The sequence below is a fragment of the Cheilinus undulatus genome, linkage group 1 (genome assembly GCF_018320785.1).
Source record: "Cheilinus undulatus linkage group 1, ASM1832078v1, whole genome shotgun sequence".
Classification (NCBI taxonomy): Eukaryota; Metazoa; Chordata; class Actinopteri; order Labriformes; family Labridae; genus Cheilinus; species Cheilinus undulatus.
In genome coordinates, this window is record NC_054865.1 from 58,332,112 (window position 1) to 58,351,377 (window position 19,266).

General features: G+C 40.0%; 1 protein-coding gene across 1 annotated transcript; it reads right to left on the bottom strand.

Moving 5' to 3' along the window:
* Positions 1-420: 420 nt before the first annotated feature.
* On the bottom strand, positions 421-16,694 carry spg21 (SPG21 abhydrolase domain containing, maspardin). The gene is made up of 9 exons (XM_041784833.1): positions 16,557-16,694; positions 15,042-15,104; positions 12,187-12,348; positions 6,600-6,680; positions 3,838-3,983; positions 3,646-3,754; positions 3,305-3,412; positions 3,083-3,223; positions 421-1,713 (listed from the first exon to the last, which is right to left on the bottom strand). Exons 2-9 carry the CDS (start codon positions 15,102-15,104, stop codon positions 1,606-1,608), a joined length of 918 nt encoding a protein of 305 aa, XP_041640767.1. The 5' UTR covers positions 16,557-16,694; the 3' UTR covers positions 421-1,605.
* Positions 16,695-19,266: the final 2,572 nt, after the last annotated feature.

Below are 19,266 nucleotides of genomic sequence, written 5' to 3' on the forward strand. Positions count from 1 at the left end.
ACCTTTTTTCTGGTTTATGGTTCCATGCCTCCCCTGAAGCTCTGTGGCGCCCCCCAGGGGAGGCCTTACACTTTGAAAACCACTGCTCTACTGGCTGATGACTTGAGAAATATTCTGTGATTTGCATTAATATTTAGGAAAATAAGAGAAAAATGTCATTTGCTTAATAATGTGGAAAGCTGTGTAAAATCTTGTTTTCATTTATTAGCGAGACCAAACAGAACAGTGTCTGGTAACAGCTGAGTGTAGCAGAGTCAATCATACTTCCATAAATAAATGGATCCTCCCTCTGCTCCCTACTTTACTGGTATCCAGTTAAATATCCCCCTGAACCAGCTCAACCGTGCAGGTGAACCTATCAAATGTTGTCATATCCGTCTGTGATTTCTGTTTCATGAGACAATAAAGAGGAGGCGGCTGTTACAGAAGGCACATCACATATTTTCATTTATTTAGAAACAGAAAGTAAAGAGAGACAGCTGCAGGCAGGCTGACGGAGGCTTGTGTAGAAACAGGAAGTGACTGTTTTTAAATAGAAAGGAAGAAACATCCAGAGACATTTTCACCTGCCTTTGAATTCCAGTTCATTTAAAGAGAGCCGGTGTTTCACTGCCTGCTGTTTGACAGTTTTCACAGCAGAGGGCCGGGCAGAATATGGAGTTACTAGGATTTATTAGTTCTCTAATCAGAGTAAGAGGAGCTATAAATGAAGTTTATGTTGATTCAAGGAGTGAAAAATCACTGCAGGCTGATTGGTCAGTCATAAGAAGGGAAGAAGCATCAAAAGTCACATGCTTGTTTTTGAAATATTTAGTCTAAATGGAAAATTTATTTGATTTAATGAGCAAAAATTCAACCACACTGATCAGTTTAATACCACAGCAGGTGGACACACACAACTGGAATATTTATTATTCTTTATGTTCAAAATTTGCAGGCAAACACCTGAGCGCTGTCGACAAACAAAACACAGATATACCGGCAAAATATTCATGCAATGTGTGCAGCTTTTGGTTCAAATCTGACTGAAGATCATGGTGTCCATGTCGTTTCTGAATAATTCAATAAATTGTCCGATATTTGGCATCCAGGACTTCTATTTTTGTCCCCATGGTATCAATCAGGTTTCAATGTGGTTTTATTTCTACAAGAATCATTTCAGAGTTGATCATTCTGGTCACGTGACCTCCATTCGTTCATTTTTTACAGACATATACTCACATTTATCATGTTTGACCATTCAGATTAGAACTAAAGGTATTATTTGGTCCATATTGCCCAGCCCTAACTCAACATGAGGATTTCATGCAGTTAGAAACGTGTGATTTAATAACGGGTAAAAAACTGAACTGAAACAGACGAGAAGGTGAGAGGTGTGTAAACAGGAAGCAGCTGGAACGGGACAGGAACAGAAAGAGTTCAGGCAGACGGGAACGGTGATCTGATTGGCTCACATAAGGCAAAGTGTCATGTGTTGTTAAAGCAGAGCACATCCTTACAAAATATTGCTTCATCTGTCAAAGGAAAACACTCTCTGCTGATTGGTTCCTGTTTGAAATGATACGTTCAGACCAGAGGAAATGTTCTCTACAGGTAAAGGTAGTCTCATTGTTCGTCACTCAGGTGAGTGGCCTGCACCTCCAGCTCCTCCGCGCTCACCATGTCCGGACTGATGGCGGCGTATCTGGTCCCGTGGAACTGACGAAGGTGGATCTGCAACATCGTCACAAAAAAAGCGGCCTTAATTCATCACATGGACAGAAAACCCACTCTATCAGAGCTCCACAGTCACCGTTTTAATGCCTCTGTTTACAAAAGTCAATTCACCAATCAAATCCTCGGGTTACGTTTCAGAAAATCCACGAACCAATCAGGGGAACCGTGATGGTAAAACATTTGATTCAGCTCGAAAAACAAGATTAAAAACAGAGAAAGGTAAAGTTATGTTAACTCTTTGGGCACCACAGTTTCTTCAAGAAAGTATTCAACTGTGATATCAAGATTTCAAAAGGCTGTAGCTTGAAAGTGGTTAGAGATAAAGGCATACTGTAAATGAGAAAACTCTTCAGTATGACCCAAAGTTTGTGGTGGGAGTAAGTTCACTCATCTAATTTGCATATTCTGACATCACCAGGCAGCCTCCACCGCCACTGCTTCTACCACGTCTGCCCCTACCTTTGCTATGTTTTTTATTCCCGCTACTTCCGTCAATATTCGTGTTTTGACCCCCCCTGCAACCCCCACCATGCCCCCACCCCGGCTACCGTGAGGAAAAGCATCAGCTTCAGTATGTGCTGCTTGTGGACTCCCATGGCGCACAGAGTCACTGGGGCTCCGACACACCACTATTACTGGATGATTGAACGTCATCGTCACAATGGTGAATATTCCTCTATTCCTCCCAGCATTGTGAGTATTCTCGCTACAGTTCGCTCTGTCTGTCTTTCATGCTCCAACTACAACCACTTCTACCACTTCCTCGTTTCCTCAACCGACGGTGCGTCTTCAAACTCTCTCTCCAAAACTGTGAATAGAAACACGCCCACAAGTGCTGCTGGGATTGAAGTTACTCATGTCCGCCATCTCCTGGTGTAAAGTAGTAACAACATTAGGCACCATACTTGCAGCTACAGCCTGTTTAATTCAGCAATGTTGCTTGTTGCAATTTTGCGACTTTGGCGCTTAAAAGTTAAATTGTGAAATGTTGCTTAAAAAGTGGAAAGAGGGGTAAATAGTGGCAATAATAATAACAACAGAGCTAACAGTAGGCAGAATAGGCAATATTTGGTTTAGAAGTGGCAAAAACAGGCAGTTTTAAATTGAGAAAAAAAATGTTTTTTAGTGGCAAAAAATGTGTTAAAATTTGGAAAAATTGGTGTAAAGTGGCAAAATTGTAATTAAAAAAAATATTTTTTGTTTTTTATGGCATCTGGAGACCCCATTTCAGTGTCTCGTGACCCTCAATGGTGTCCAGACCCCAACGTTGAGAACCCCTGCATTAGAGAATGTGAATACTGGAGCGCTGAGAGCACAGTTGCTGGGTTGTACTATGCATTTATATATAAAGTAATTATTGTAGTACCTGTATGTAAAGGTTGACCTCAGCGCTCCTGCACAGGTAGGGGAAGTTTCCTCCCGTCTTCAGGTGAGCTCGTCTGGCGTTTGGATACAGTTTGTACATCTCTTCTTTTGCCTCCAGTGACAGCGCGCTCTGGTCAAACACCTGCACACACACACCTGACGTCAGCTGACTGCAGGACTAACACACATGACTATAGTCACACAGAAACATGAACGCACTCACGTCTATTATGGTCACGGCAACATCTTTGATTTTATGAGGCTCCACGTACGAGTTCTGACAGTTTAACGTTAGCCGCGATGCTAACTCGCTTTGGTTCAGGCTCTCCAACTGCAGAAACACAATGAGGAAGGTTTAGTATAAAACAAAAGAACCCACAAAGAGACATGGAGAGACACAGCGGGACCATGGCGAGCCGACAGACAGATGGTAGAGGAGTTTTTATAATTATTCCCTGAAACCTGCAGAGAAAACTTCCTTAAAACGGATACCACAAGTATGCTAACTGGGCAGAAATGTTACCTGCCCTTATTCAAATAGATCTAATATCCACAGACACTCACCCGGTCCACCATGAAGTCGATAGCATCGGCCATCTTGGAGTCCACAGGTCCTTTTGCAAAGTTCCCCAGAACAATCTTCTTTAGCATGAAGGCAGGCATCAACCAGAAACTGCAGGTGGAGACAAACACTGCTGATGAAAGCGTCAACACTTGGGTTTTATTTACCAGTCACGATGGCGGAGAAACGCCGACCTGTTCGCCGTCCAGGTCTGGTTGAAGATGGAGGTGTCGCTGAATGAGTTACACAAGATCAGAGAGTGAACTCTGGGAGATTTGTGCGTGCATTCTGCAAACTTCTGAGCCAGGAATCCTCCCAGAGATGCCCCGAAGAGGTGGACCTGAGGGTCAGACACAGACATGGGCCTCATTAACCAAGTTTACCTCCAGGGATGAAAAATGAAACCAACAAAGACGAGCAGAAACCTGCAGCGACACCAGTGTTCATAGTTTTCTGCAGTGTTCAATCCCAGAAGATTTAAAAATGGGGCAGAGCAGCAACATCCTGTGTTGAAGGAAAAGTTTCTACCAGACGGTTCAGAACGGTAAACCTCAGAATAGTCTGTTTCCACCTGTACCCTCACATGGTGGGTGAACCGTAGAGGGTGGTCATGTGACCCCACACACAGCGGCACACAGACGCCTGCCCAAACGTGCAGGAAGCTGCGTGGTTTTAGCAGATTGCTGCTGAAGATGTGACTCTTTCTGCCCCGCTGTGACAGATTCAGTGCAAATGTCAGAGACTAAAACCACGACGGCGTTTGTCCACAACTTTTTTTCTTCAAGGAAGACGAGACAATGACTAGCTAACAACAGATTTGGTGCTGGATGGTTGGACTTTCACAGTCTCTGATACTGGTCACTAAAGTCAGTAAAAAAGGAGACAGAAACTCAAGGCATGTACGTCTTTTCTTCACTAGTTTTTATTTCTCCACTAAGTATAAACCCTCGTAAATTTTCTACCCTCTGGACACCTTCGAGGCCAAAAATGTACAAGTACAAAAAAACTGCCATTAAATCAGCATACATCAATATTTTTTCTACTTTTTTTTCAGAAATCTCCAAAACAACTTCAGACCTGCTCAAAACTACCAAACATTCAGTAATTTCAAGATTTTAACCCTTTAAATGCCAGTTTGATTATTTGAATTTTTTTTTTACTATAAAAAACACAAGACGTGAATTATCTTCCATAAAATTAATAGTGGAAAGATGGGGCTTTGGTGCTGATGAGATCCTTGGATGGGTCAAAGATTCGCAACAAAATTGATTTTATTGCTCGTGTATTTTTCATAATATTTCATAATATAACTGGCAAAAATACAAGAATTTGGTGCATGGTCCTACAATGAGTAAATGCTTGAATCTGGTGGAATGGGGTAAAAATGTAAAATTTCACCAGACTTCTTCACATTTAAATGCTGACATTAAAGAATGCATGATTTTATACTGCAGTGACAGTGAGATTAAAAAACCTGGTTTTAATGGAAGTCAATGGGGGCATTTTTGCCTCGAAGGTGTCCAGCGGGTATTTCTGACATTATGTAAAAAATATTAATGCAATCAAATCAATTTTGCTGCTAATCTTTGACCCATCCAAGACTCTCATCAGCACCAAAGCCCCATCTTTATACTATTAATTTATGGAAAATAATTCACTTTTTTTTTGTTTTTTGTGAAAAATGAAATAAACTGAATTAAACTGGCATTTAAAGGGTTAAAATCTTGAAAATTATTGAACGTTTGGTAGTTTTGAGCAGGTCTGAAGTTGTTAAAGAGATTTATAAAAAAAGTAGAACAAATATTAATGTATGCTGATTTAATGGCAATTTTTTGTACGTGTACATTTTTGCCTCAAAGGTGTAAAGAGGGTAGTAAATTAGAGGAGGGCACAAGGGTTAAGAGTGCATTAATGTGAGCAGTTCATGCTAATATTTTTTTAGAATTAAGGTTTAAAATACAAGTAAAGGCTAAAATGTCACTTTTTACTGACTAAAACTAAAGGATATTTTAAACTATAGACTAAGAATTAAATTCAAAATAGCTGCCAGAATCAACAATGGTTCGATCTACTAGCTGGTACATGTCATCACCGTCCCAAAGAGAAGCACAGGTCAGTGTTAGCGTCCCTCACAGACAGAGATGTGTCCTGGTCCATTTAAAGGGGACATATTTGACCCTTTAAGACAAATTTATATTGGTCTCTGAGGTCCCCAAAACATGCCTGTGGAGTTTGTTGCTGTAAAAACACTCCAGTATTGATTTCTGCATGTCTAAAAACCCCTCTGTTTCAGCCCTGCTCAGAACCAGCTGTTTCTGTGTCTGTGGCTTTAAATGTTACTGAGCTGTCTGACTCCGCCCCTCTCGGGAAATGGATGTGGCTCTCCTGAAGCCAGCAGAGAGGAGGATCGGGAGAGGAGGCCAGAACGGTCTTCCAACTGGGGAGGGCCAACTGAACCTGGGGGAGGGGCTAACTCACTCCCCACATGACATCATGAGGGGAAAGTCTGAGAGCGTCTTGTTTCAGCACACATTTTCTGAAAGGGGGGGTGGGGGTGGAATGATTTTTGCATAATGTGACCATTAAATCAGCCATCAACTGTTTGAAAATAACAAAATGAGAAAATGTCACTGCAGACGCTTCCTCATTATTAAAGATCACTCACAACAAAAACATGATTTTAAGGATAAATCCATTAATTTGCCATTCATCACCATGAACTCTGCTGGAAATGTTGGCTTGTGTTCAGAGACTCTAATTAGCAGGTTGGGAATCAAACTAACTAAATCAACCTCTTTTTGGCAGCAGGAGGTCATTATTTACCCAGTGTCAGTGAAACGAGAATCACTATCATTTGTTTTCATGAGTGTCGTGTCAAAGTTACTGGTGTAAGGATGAATCTGCTCCACACAGACCGTCAGGTCTTTCTTATCCACAGACATAAACTCAGACTAACCTTGTCCAGCTGTAGGTGATCCAGAAGCTTCCTGAAGCCGTCACAGAACTCCATTAAGTCCCAGTAGACCGGATACTGCAGCTGGAGAGAGCAGACATGCCAGCAGGGGGCGTTACAACCTCTATTAACTCTCACTGATGAATCAGCTCTGACTGGGTAGAACTGATGAATTATCCTATCATTCATTTAAACATAATGTTAAGAAATGGTTGCTTGAGAGCCAACAATGTCAGCACTGATGCTGTGGCTAACCACAACTAACATTCACTGTACCGTTGCTATTGTCATAAAATTGTTTCTGTGAATCATGCTGTAAATGTTCTTATGACATCTGGCAAAGGAACTGCTGATGAAAATTAGCCTCTTGGCTTACTCCGGTACATTTACATTTGTTTGAACGTTGATTAATGTACACGGTCCCTTTTCAAATAAATAAATTAATTAAAATCCATGTTTTATTTCTATTCCTGGATCATTATCCCTGGGTTTTTATCATTCATTTATTTATTTCTACTACATTATTGTTGGCTGTCCTTTCACAGACTGGGGTATCCTGGTTCTGATCTGGTTTTTAAGTAGTTTGGTCATGTAAACACGACGCTGTGATCATCAGAAACCTGATTCTGCTGCCTGGTGAGGAAAGTGGGATACTGTGGCGTTCTGGTCACTCATATACCGAGTAGGGCTGGGAAATTACTCGCAAATCATATTAAAATCGCAATATGGCCTGCGGCAATTTTCACATTGCAGATGGAGCAATAATTCTTAAACCTGAAATTTGTAAAAAAAAAATACCAGTTTAATGCAATTTTGTTTTTCAGCAGCAGAAGTTTTATGTCCTACACATTATACAAACATTCAAATGTCTTGTTTAGAATTTTTACGAATGTCCTTATTTCTTCTTTGTGTGTTTTTTTCCTTAATCAAAACGAGAATAACATAAAAATCCCTTTCAATATGGCAACTGACATCAAATTTGCAATTAGAGCAAAAATTGCAGTATTTCTTTTGTTTTTCCCCATTTTTTTTAAATCTAATGTAGTGCAGGATATGATATAGAATGAATTATTGTTTGTGTTCATTGATCAACACAGAAGATAAGGAACCTAAAAATAACTGCATATTAGGGCTGAATGATTTGCAAAAATAACCTAGTGGGGATTTTTTTCCCCAAATATTGCAATTGTGATTTAATATGCGATTATTCTCGGGTTAATCTTATGTATTTTTCAACAAATCCAATCAATAAATAATTCAATAAATAAGACCATGTGTGTTGAAAACAATTAAAGTATTTCAGAAGCAATTAATCCATAGTAGCATGAATCTAAATATGGGGGTGTAACAAGCTTTGAGCTATAAAGGAGGAAGCTGGGGTGGAGGAGGTGAAGCTTTAGTCTATACTTTAGTCTATAAAGGAGGAGGCTGGGGTGGAGGAGGTGAAGCTTTTAGCTATAAAGGAGGAGGCTGGGGTGGAGGAGGTGAAGCTTTAGTCTATAAAGGAGGAGGCTGGGGTGGAGGAGGTGAAGCTTTAGTCTATAAAGGAGGAGGCTGGGGTGGAGGAGGTGAAGCTTTAGTCTATACTTTAGTCTATAAAGGAGGAGGCTGGGGTGGAGGAGGTGAAGCTTTTAGCTATAAAGGAGGAGGCTGGGGTGGAGGAGGTGAAGCTTTAGTCTATAAAGGAGGAGGCTGGGGTGGAGGAGGTGAAGCTTTAGTCTATAAAGGAGGAGGCTGGGGTGGAGGAGGTGAAGCTTTAGTCTATAAAGGAGGAGGCTGGGGTGGAGGAGGTGAAGCTTTAGTCTATAAAGGAGGAGGCTGGGGTGGAGGAGGTGAAGCTTTAGTCTATAAAGGAGGAGGCTGGGGTGGAGGAGGTGAAGCTTTAGTCTATAAAGGAGGAGGCTGGGGTGGAGGAGGTGAAGCTTTAGTCTATAAAGGAGGAGGCTGGGGTGGAGGAGGTGAGGCTGGCTACCAGTCATCTGCTTCATTTAAAGGCTTTGTCATTTTTACGTCACTCATTTTGATTACAAAAACATTCATAAAACTTAAAAAGGAGGATTTTTGTAAATGATTATAAAAACATTGACACTTGAATGTTTGCTAAATGTGCATTACATACGGTGGCCCTGAGAGCTCACAGCACTGCAACTTAAGAAAACACATGCAAAAAGACAAAACACAAGCAAATTAAGAAAACATCTTCATCAATTTGAAAACACATGTGCAGCATTTAGAAAACACGCTGCAAAGACCAACACAACACATTAGAAAAACGCGCTGCAAATAGACCGCAACACATTAGAAAAACGCGCTGCAAATAGACCGCAACACATTAGAAAAACGCGCTGCAAATACACCGCAACACATTAGAAGAACGCGCTGCAAATAGACCGCAACACGTTAGAAAAACGCGCTGTAAATAGACCGCAACACGTTAGAAAAACGCGCTGCAAATACACCGCAACACATTAGAAAAACGCGCTGCAAATAGACCACAACACATTAGAAAAACGCGCTGCAAATAGACCGCAACACATTAGAAAAACGCGCTGCAAATAGACCACAACACATTAGAAAAACGCGCTGCAAATAGACCGCAACACATTAGAAAAACGCGCTGCAAATAGACCGCAACACATTAGAAAAACGCGCTGCAAATAGACCGCAACACAACGGAAGTGTTTCCAGAGGACACTTAAAAGTGATACACACGTTCGGACACGCTTGTTGATGTTGTTGACGCGGATTTTGAGTCACAGTGGTGTTGGAAAATGAGATAAAAAGTAAGTGTTTTTGATTAATTTTAACATTGTGATCGTATGATTCAGATATTAGCCTATTGCAGTGATCTGCTGTCAAACTATCGTTAGCCTTTTGCTTGTAATTAGCCTGCCAATTCTCGTAACCTGATGAAATAATACACACGATTTATTCACTGTGAAACCATAGACTGTATATAGTGTGAAACACGCTGTTAGCTGGCTATAGTTACTATCAGAACCCTTAATAGGGGACAAGTAAGTTAAACTACCGGTGGGTTTTGCTGACATGGTTCCACACTATATACAGTCTACGGTTTTACAGTGAATTAACCGTGTGTATTATTTCATCAGGTTATGAGAATTGGCAGGCTAATTAAAAGCAAAAGGCTAACGATAGTTTAACAGCAGATCACTGCAATAGGCTAAAATCTGAATCATGCGATCACAATGTTAAAATTAACCAAAAACACTTTTTATCTAATTGTCCAACACCACTATAACTCAAAATCCACGTCAACAACATAGATGTCAAGACGTAGATGACGCGTTCGCTATCTGATGGTACGTCTTTGGGGCCGCCATCTTGGCAAGGGCAAAAGAGTGAGAGTGCAACAGAGTTATATGGGCAGACAGCATTGAAAAAGCCAACTTCCTGTGCTGACGCCCACAGATACGATGGGTTTCTCCCTCTGATGGTAGTAGTCTGGCTTTAAATATGTACAGGACTTCCAACCGGGTTGTTTATTAAAAGTTGTTACCTTATTTAAAATACAATGCACCCGCTGTTTTGGAAGGAAATGTGGAATCTTTCACTAGGTGTAGTACTGACCGTCATCTGAATGTTAAAAGCCAGACTGGTCATTTTAATGTTGCTGGCAGAAAGCACCTCCTGGCTTTAAGTATTTATTTTTTTACTCAGTGTTATTTTAATTTCATTAAATACAATACTTAAAATATACAACTAGGTGATATAAAAGTTTTTGGGGTTAGTAAAGCACGCAGTTCTTATCGCCCACTCCAAAAATATATTTGCCTTAATTTTCTGCTGTCCCACAAACCAATAAATCAGTCATCAGAAGACTGGTATTTGACTTAAATGCAGGAAAATTCTCTCGTTTTGACGATAAGCATTATTATATGCACCACAGAGAGAGAGAGTCAGTGTGCACCGCGCTGTACAGACAGTGTGAGTATCAGTTTGATTTAGGCTTTTTAGACAACATAAAGATGATCAAAGAAGCCAGGAACATTCAGCTTTAACTTTGCTCTTTCCTTCTTTGTTTTGCCACTTTTTGTTGTACCATAAAGAAGAAAATCATGAGAAATTAGAAGTCACGTGACTCGTCGGGACTTTTACCTGTTGAGACTTTAGTTTTCCTCATGTAGTTCTCTCTCTCTCTCTGCCTCCCATCTGATGATCCGCTCAGAAAATTTTACTGGAATCTGCTAGCTCTGTGGGTGTTTCAGTCAGAAATCCATCCCCTGCATGAGTAATTAAGCCGAGATCGGCCGTTGTGTCCTCACATGGCTAATATGCACTGCAAACTCAAAAATCATCAGGTGAGAAAGGGCGTGACGACTCCCAGTGTATGCCTGCATGTAGCCTAGATTAAAGACCAGCTGCAAGATGAGAGGGAGAGAAATTATCTATATAAATCTATTTGGGGAAACAAAAACTATCTTATTATAGATTCTAAATATTCAATTACACATGTTCCCTGTACACCTCATAGACATAATAGGATTTTTAATTTAAAGTTGATCAGACCCACAATAAGTACCTCGATTTAACTCCAGTAAGTAATCAGTATGATGTTCAAGCTTTCATCTTTATAACAAAACAAATTTCATGTAGATTGGTTCAGGATTAAGCAAGGTAGGGCGGATTTTACAGGCGAAGTGGGCTTGTTTATGATGAGCGTTCACTTATCGCGCCAGTTCCAAGATGGTGGACCGGCAGATGCAGAGCGGCTACGTTTAATAGCTGTGGACGCGTCATCTACGTATCCATATCTATGGTCAACAACATCAATCAGCGTGTCCGAACGTGTGCATCACTTTTAAGTGTCCTCTGGAAACACTTCCGTTGTGTTGCGGTGTATTTGCAGCGCGTTTTTCTAATGTGTTGTGTTGGTCTTTGCAGCGTGTTTTCTAAATGCTGCGCATGTGTTGTCAAATTGATGAAGATGTTTTCTTAATTTGCTTGTGTTTTGTCTTTTTGCATGTGTTTTCTTAAGTTGCAGTGCTGTGAGCTCTCAGGGCCACGGTAATTAAATCCCTGCTGCAAAAAAAATAATTTATCAAACTGGTATTTTGACACATTTCAAGATAAAGAAATATTGAAACTTACGCGATTAGTAAAATGATATTGTGATTTAATCTAATTTGGGATTAATTTCCCAGCCCTACTGCATATGAAATCACAATCACAATATTGGGGAAAAAAACTGCAATTGGATTAATTCTGCCAATTGTTCAGCTCTAATACTGAGATGATGTCACTTCATGGTCTTCATCAAAGACCTGTCTTCAATGACATCAGAACTCTCTGGCCCTCCTCTGATTCTAACGTCTCTGTGGCGCTCCGGCCGTGGGTCAGCATCCCTGAATGCAGGTCAGACGCCACCAGCCAAGAGGCTAGCGGTGCCTCTTTAACAGCTTTTCTCCCTCATGTTGCCATAAACAGGCTTTTACAGGATACTATATCCTGAGTAAACCTGTCTCACTGATCTACAAACCGGCCTGAAGACCCTTCAGAGCTGTCCCACATATAACAAATCCTGCTGCATAACTGAGGATGTGATGCAGTGTTTGAGCGTGCGTCTCACCGAGATGACCCTGTAGCCCCACCCCGTCAGAGCTAACACCTGCTGGAAGAACACCTCGGCCGTCCCGCTGACTGGAGGGAGGAGGATGATGGGACACCTGATGCTCTTTGGGCCGGCGTCATACAGAGACCACACCTTACTGTCATCATCATCCACGATGATCTGAAAACACACAGAGTCAGCTACAGCAGAAATCCACTCAGAAATCAAGATTACAGAGATTAAACGATGTGTTTATGTGGTAAATAGAGCACCCCCCCCACCTCCTTCTGCCTATAAAAACAGACTTCATGAATGCTCTTTGTCTTGAAGACTCCCTAGTTCCCCTCTAAGGAGTATGAAAGGATTATTCACGCTCACAGCATCTGGATTGGACTGTTGTACTTCATCTTATATTGGTATTGATCGGTCGTCGTCTACAGCTGCTTCAAGATGCAGGCACACGTCTTCTGACAGGGAAGAGACGATGTGATCATATCACACACATTTTAGACTTCAACAGGGCTGTATATTTCTGAATATTTGTCTTTAATCAGCTGTTGGCCTGTGCCTGCTATCATCAGTGAAGACAAACATGTTCTGTACAGACAGTTACTCATTAACCAACACTCACAGCGATGATATCAAACCTGCAGACAGCCCAGACAGCAGCTGAGACTGTTCATGGACCAGGAGGACACTGACAGTCCCAGGACAGATCATTCTACATATGTCAAACAGATATTTCAGCTGTTAAACATTAGTCTTAAATTATGATGTGAGATTTTAGATCTGATCCTGTATGACTGCAGCAGGTTAGAACTGGTGGAAGGGTTTGATTAATGAGGACGTTTAGAGACAACCTCATCAGAGTTTTAGACATGAAGTTCAGTCTGAAACGTGTTTGTCATGATGATCTAACAGGATCTATTTCAATCAGCAGTCAGTGATGAATGTGCTGAGAAACCAGCAGCAGGTTTGTTATTCATCAGTCATGTGACCTGCTGAAGCTCACAGTGACATGCACAAATACAGAGCTGACACAGAGGCTGAAACAGGAAGGCTACACCCATGACAAAGAGAGAGAATTACAGTTATTATTGTCCCTGATGATGACTAGAATAATGGTAGAGTATTTCTTTATCAGCATCTACAACAATACAGTGAGGTAATTCAATGGTATGCTATTGTTATCTAATGAAAAATTAAAACACATACTGTTGACATCAAAACCCTCAGCTCCTCCTCTTCCTCAGAAATATCCTAACTTACCAAATGATGCACCATGGCAACCAGATTTCATGGAGTATGTCTGACAAGGCAAAAGACTGTAAGGTGCAGGTTGGAACTTAGTGGAACTGTGTTTGCTGCAGCACCATAAATTAGTGCAAAAAATCTGGGCTGCTGCCGCCTGATTGGCCTGGGCGGGATCACAAGTGGGCAATAAATAAACAGTATTAAAATCACTTTAAAACTAAAATATATTTTCAAATTATCATTGAAGAAAAGATCAGACACCATGAGATACAATAAGATACAATGATATATGATGAGAAAAGAAAAGAGACAAGAGAAAAGAAAAAAAAGATAAGAAAAGGAAAAACAAAAAAGAGATAAAGAAAAGAATAGAAAAATAAAAAAGAGAAAAATGAAAGAAAAGAAAGAAAGAAAAAGGAAAGAGAGGAAAAAGAAAAGAAAAAAGAGAAAAATGAAAGAAAAAAGAAAAGAAAAGAATGGAAAAAAGAGAAAAGAAAAAGAGAAAAGAAAAAAAAGGAAAAGTAAAGCTTTCACTGATTCTCCATTGGGGGAAATTTGGTCATCACAACATTCAGGCTTCTTTCCCCCTGAAAACCTCAGAAACCAATCCTGCCCCTGTAATCATTCATTCATAATATCAGTATTTGTGTTGGGTCAGTAGCATCGGCGTATTGGTGCATCCTTTCTATCATGTTAGAGCTGAAAGTGTGTAGAGCTTTTATCAGGTTCAAATATTGAAAATATTTATTGTACCAATTTTTAACCCCTTCTCACCTATTTTTAAACCCTTTTCATCACTTTTTCCCGGCCACTTTTGCCCCTTATCAAACATTTTTGCCTCTTTTTACACATTTTTGACATTTGAAACTAATTTCTGCCACAGTTTACCCATTTTTGCCACTTTTAAACATTTTTTGCCCATTTTCACCTCTATTATAAACATTTTTGCCACCCTTTGTTGAATTTTCACCTCTTTTTTTAACCCATTCTCACCACTTCTTCTGCCCATTTCTTTTATACGTAATAATTTAACCATTTCCCCTTAAATGTCTCTCTTTTCCTTCTGCTTTATTTTCTGACGTCCTGATGTTTGTGCACATCATGGCTTTGCTCTGAAAGTCTGGCTTTACCTTACAAACAGTTTAATCCAGAGTGCCCATCCACATTGTTTACATCAGCAAAGAAAGTTTATTCTGTTTTAAGAAAAGGGGTTTAAATTTTTAAAAGTTAACATTGTGCTACAGCATGAATATTGTTATTTTTGTTGCTTTAACAAAAGTGATTATTATTCAGGTTAATAAAAAATATGGTGATCACTGCTTCACCTTACAGTGGATCATGATTTTGCCTCCATGGTCTCCAGAAAGCTCTCCCCTTTACCCCCTTTTATGTTCATAGAGCGTAAACTCTGACATATGGTAGCATTTAGGATTAAAAAAGGCGAGTTTGCAGAGCCGCTGCAGCACTGGTCAGAATTATCTCTACAAAGCTGCATGCTGTCTGGACAATATTAACTGAACAGAGATTTTATTGTAAAAAATGCATGTTAACACTTCCAAACATGGTCTCTGCTGCACAAAACTGGGATTATTAGAGATTATAAATCATGAGGTACTTACTCTCTTCAAGGGCACTGTGCTTCTGAACCAGTTATAGTCAGGAGACACTTTAATCTCGTCCATCTGAGGGAACACAGAAGTCAGAAAAGGCATTCACACTGCGTGTGCTCAAATTCACAAGTAATGTTCTTTTAAAATGTAATATTTGGATGATAATTCAGATAATTTTACAGTCTGGGGTCTGGGTAGTTTCCTTATGGTAGATTCTTCAAATCCACACATTTTTGGTCTGCATTTACCCCGTATTAATGCCATTGTTGACTTACTGTAATATGTTTACTTATGTGTATTTATTCATGATGATCCCTGCTGTTATCTCAGACACCTTTAAAGTAGTATTCTACCTTTTCTTTTACACTTTTCTCCTCATCTATGTTTCTGATATTTTGCTTTATTTTTGCTTATTGCCATGTAGCCTTAATGTTATGTTTCCGTCTTTCTTTGTGTGTATAGCAGCCAAAACTTGAATTTCCCTTAGATAAAGTAGTTATATCTATTCATGTATATTTTCATCTATATGCATGTTTAGTCTGTAGCAGTGATACTCAATGTGTGGCTCTTTAGTGATGATTTGTGGCTCTTCTATGTCTAAAGTTGAAATATTTTTCTCCCAGAAAACTTTAGAAAAGGGGAAACTTTGACCTCAGAAGTTTATCACATTAATCAGTTTGTTTCCCAGACTTATACAGAAGGCTTTAATTGTCCCATTTTTGCCACATTTATCCAATTTTTGCCCTTTTTCACCCGATTAATCTACCTTTGCTATTAAAAAAACACTTTCTCCCTATTTTTTCCACATTATTGCCACTTCTTTTTGCCACTTTTCAAACATTTAAGCTACCTTTGCCATTAAGTACCCCTTTATTCCAACTTTTTGCCCATTTTTGCCCCTTTTCAGATTTTTTTTTCCACAAATTTTCACTCATTTAAGCTACCTTCTGCCATTGAATACCACTTGTTTCATCTTTTTTTGGCCTATTTTGCCACACTTTTTGCCCATTTTAGTCACTTTTCTTTAATTTTTTGGTGAAGTTTTGGCCACTTTTGAACATTTTTGCCCCTGTAACTAATTTTTATTGCTACTTTAAGCCATACTTGCCACTTTCATCACTAGATTGTGGCTCCTGCAAAGGTATTTTTCAACTGTTTGGCTCTTTGGTTGACTAACTCTGCTCTACAGCCATTATTATACCAGTAAACTTTAAACATAACATCCAGTTGTTGTAATATTAACTTTAACCCTCCCCTGTTTAAAATAAACTCCGTGTATATTTACCAAGAGCTCCTGCTGTCATAGAGTTTAATATTAGCTTTAAATGCTAATCTGTGGTAAATAAATCAATAAATTATCTTATTTTATCTCCAGTTTAGCATCAGCCTGTTTACTCTGTTTATTTCTGTTAGCTCCTTAGCTCCGATGCTAATTTCTTAACTGTGATCCCGCTCTCGGTACTTCCGGGGTCAAACTGCTCATAAACTCGCTGACAGTAAACAGGATTTATGGGGATGTTTTACCGTGGTCGTCGCGGATGTTAGTCACCGTGTCCGATGAAGTTTATCCATAGCTGGGGAACATTTTCAGCAGCTGCCTGCCTGCCTGCCTGCCTGGTCATATGACTGTTTTCAAACACTTCCGCAAAGCTCCTGACACAGCCTCCCACAATGCACTGCGTTCGCCCGGCTATCGTTAGCCAAGTTTAGCACTCTGAATCGTCATTTAGCTCTTCAAGGAAAAAAATCTGAGAGTTAGGAATTCTTTAGAAATAAATATATTTATGTACATAAATAAATGAAATAATAATAACAGATGGCATCTTTAATGTACGGTGGCGTACTGCATTCACTTGAAAAATAAAAAATCCTTATATTGTACGACATAACTAATAAAAAAGGAATTTATCTATTTTTGATTTTCCTGTTTTTACGATCTCGTAAAAACAGGAAAATCAAAAATAGATAAATTCCTGTTTTTATGAGAAAGTACTTCATAAAAACAGGAAAAATGAAAAATGAATAAATTCCTGTTTTTACGAGACGCTATCTCATAAAAACAGGAAAAGCAAAAATAAAATTTTAAAAAATCCTGTTTTTATGAGGTAGTTTTGCCGTAAAAACAGGAGGATTTTTCAAGTGAATGCAACCGTATAAATGAGAGTTGTTGGATAAAAGTCATATTTATGAGATGATAAATCAAAATCATAGGATTAAAAAGACTAAATGAATGAGATGGATGGTCTTTACAATAAGATAAAATACAATACAAGAACTTTATTTATCCCCGAAGGGAAATTCACTCGTCTGGGATTCTCATCTGTTTACTGTAGAATTAAACAGTCTAATAGCTGATGGTAGGAAAGATTTTCTAAATCTTTCTGTCCTGCAGCGCAGGGATAGGAGCCGTCCACCACCGTTGTTTCTTTGCTCACTGAGGGAGATATGAAGTGGATGATCCATGTTTCTCAGAATGGCCTCCACCTTGCTCTCTCCTCCTCATCCTCCAATGAGTTCAGTTTGATTCCGACCACAGAGCCAGCTTTTTTAACCAGTTTTAACAGTTTGTGTTTTCCACTGCCTCCCCAGCAGACTGCAGCATAAAACAGAACACTTGCCACCACAGACTGATAAAACATCTGCAGCATCTTACTGCAGATGTCTATTGATCGGAGTCTTCTCAGGCAAAAGAGGCGGCTCTGCCCCTTTTTGTAGATGAAGTCTATGTTTTTAGACCAGTCCAACTTATTATCCAGGTGTACACTTAAATATTTATACGATGTCACCACCTCCATGTCCACGCCACAAGTGTTCACTGGCTGAAGAGCGGGTTTGGATCTGCGGACATCTATGATCATTTCCTTTGTCTTTGAGGTGTTGAGTAGGAGGCAGTTTTTGTGACTCCAGTCACTGAAGGCACTTATCAGATCCCTGTATTCGGCTTCTTGTCCATTTCTGATACATGCATGAAAACTCCTCTCTATCTTCTTTTTGTATTCCAGCTTTGCCATCTTCAGTCTCCTCTTCAACTCATGTTGCACTTGTTTGAGCCGTTCTTTGTCACCGTCTCTAAAAGCTTTCTTTTTCTGTTTGAGGATTGCCTTTATGTCGTTTGTGATCAGGGTTTGTTATTGGGGAAACAGCGAACAGTCTTTGCAGGTATGACTGTGTCTCTACAGAAGTTGATGTACTCAGTAAAACAACCTGTCTGTCAATGTTCATACTGTCCTCATCTGTTTCCAGCAGCACATTCCAGTCTGTTGATTCAAAGCAGTCCCTTAGAGCTTCACTAGCTTGAGGAGTCCATCTTCTGATTTTGACTTTAGTTGCAGGCTGCCTCAGCACACAAGGTTTGTAACAGGTCTGCAGATAAACCAAGTTATGATCTGACCTGCCCAGTGGTGGTAAGGCAGTAGCTCTGTAAGCTTCTTCGACATTGGCATACAGCAGGTCTAGGGTTTTGTTTTCTCTGGTAGGGCAGTTAACAAACTGTGTAAGGTGAGAGGAGAGGGTGACGTGGTTGAAATCTCCTGATATTATTACAGGTGCCTCAGGATGTTGAGTCTGTATCCTAGCAACAGTATCATGCAAAACATCACACGGAACCAAATCAGTTGCCTTGGGTGGAATGTATACAAGTATTGTTATGATATGACTGAACTCCTTGGGACATAATATGGCCGAAGGGCAACTGCCAACAGTTCAATATCTGGACAACACAACTTCTTAACAGTTATGTGTGAGGAGTTACACCAACTCTGGTTAACAAATACAGCCAGACCCCCTCCTTTCTTCTTGCCACTAGCTTTAGCATCTCTGTCTGACCTTATGAAAGTGAAGCCAGGTAGATCCACAGTAGAGTCCGAGTTGTTTTGATTCAACCAGGTTTCAGTAAAACACAGGAGACTGCATTCACGGTATGTTTTGTCAGTCTTCACCGATGTCTCCGGCTCGTCGCTTTTGTTTGGCAGAGAGTTGACGTTTCCCATGATGACTGATGGAAGAAAGGGCTTATATCTCCATTTCCTAGCCTTCACCTTTGCACCAGCACGGCAACCACGAAAACGCCTCAAGATGTCCACTGGAATTGGATGTTGTTGTCCAGATTTGTTCTGTCTCAATGAAAGAAGCTCCTCTCTTGAATAAACTCTTCTCCCAGCAGAAACCTCCATCAGCAGCCTACAAAACACGACAAAAATATGACAAAATACAGCAAAAATCGAAAACAGTTAAG

Excerpts from the sequence above, each read along its gene's own strand:
- spg21 (XM_041784833.1), bottom strand. The coding sequence starts at position 15,104 with ATGGACGAGATTAAAGTGTCTCCTGACTATAACTGGTTCAGAAGCACA. Across the intron at positions 6,681-12,186 it reads GGGGCTACAGGGTCATCTCG|CTGCAGTATCCGGTCTACTG; the intron begins GTGAGACGCACG and ends TGCTCTCTCCAG. Across the intron at positions 3,984-6,599 it reads ATCACCTACAGCTGGACAAG|GTCCACCTCTTCGGGGCATC; the intron begins GTTAGTCTGAGT and ends TCTGACCCTCAG.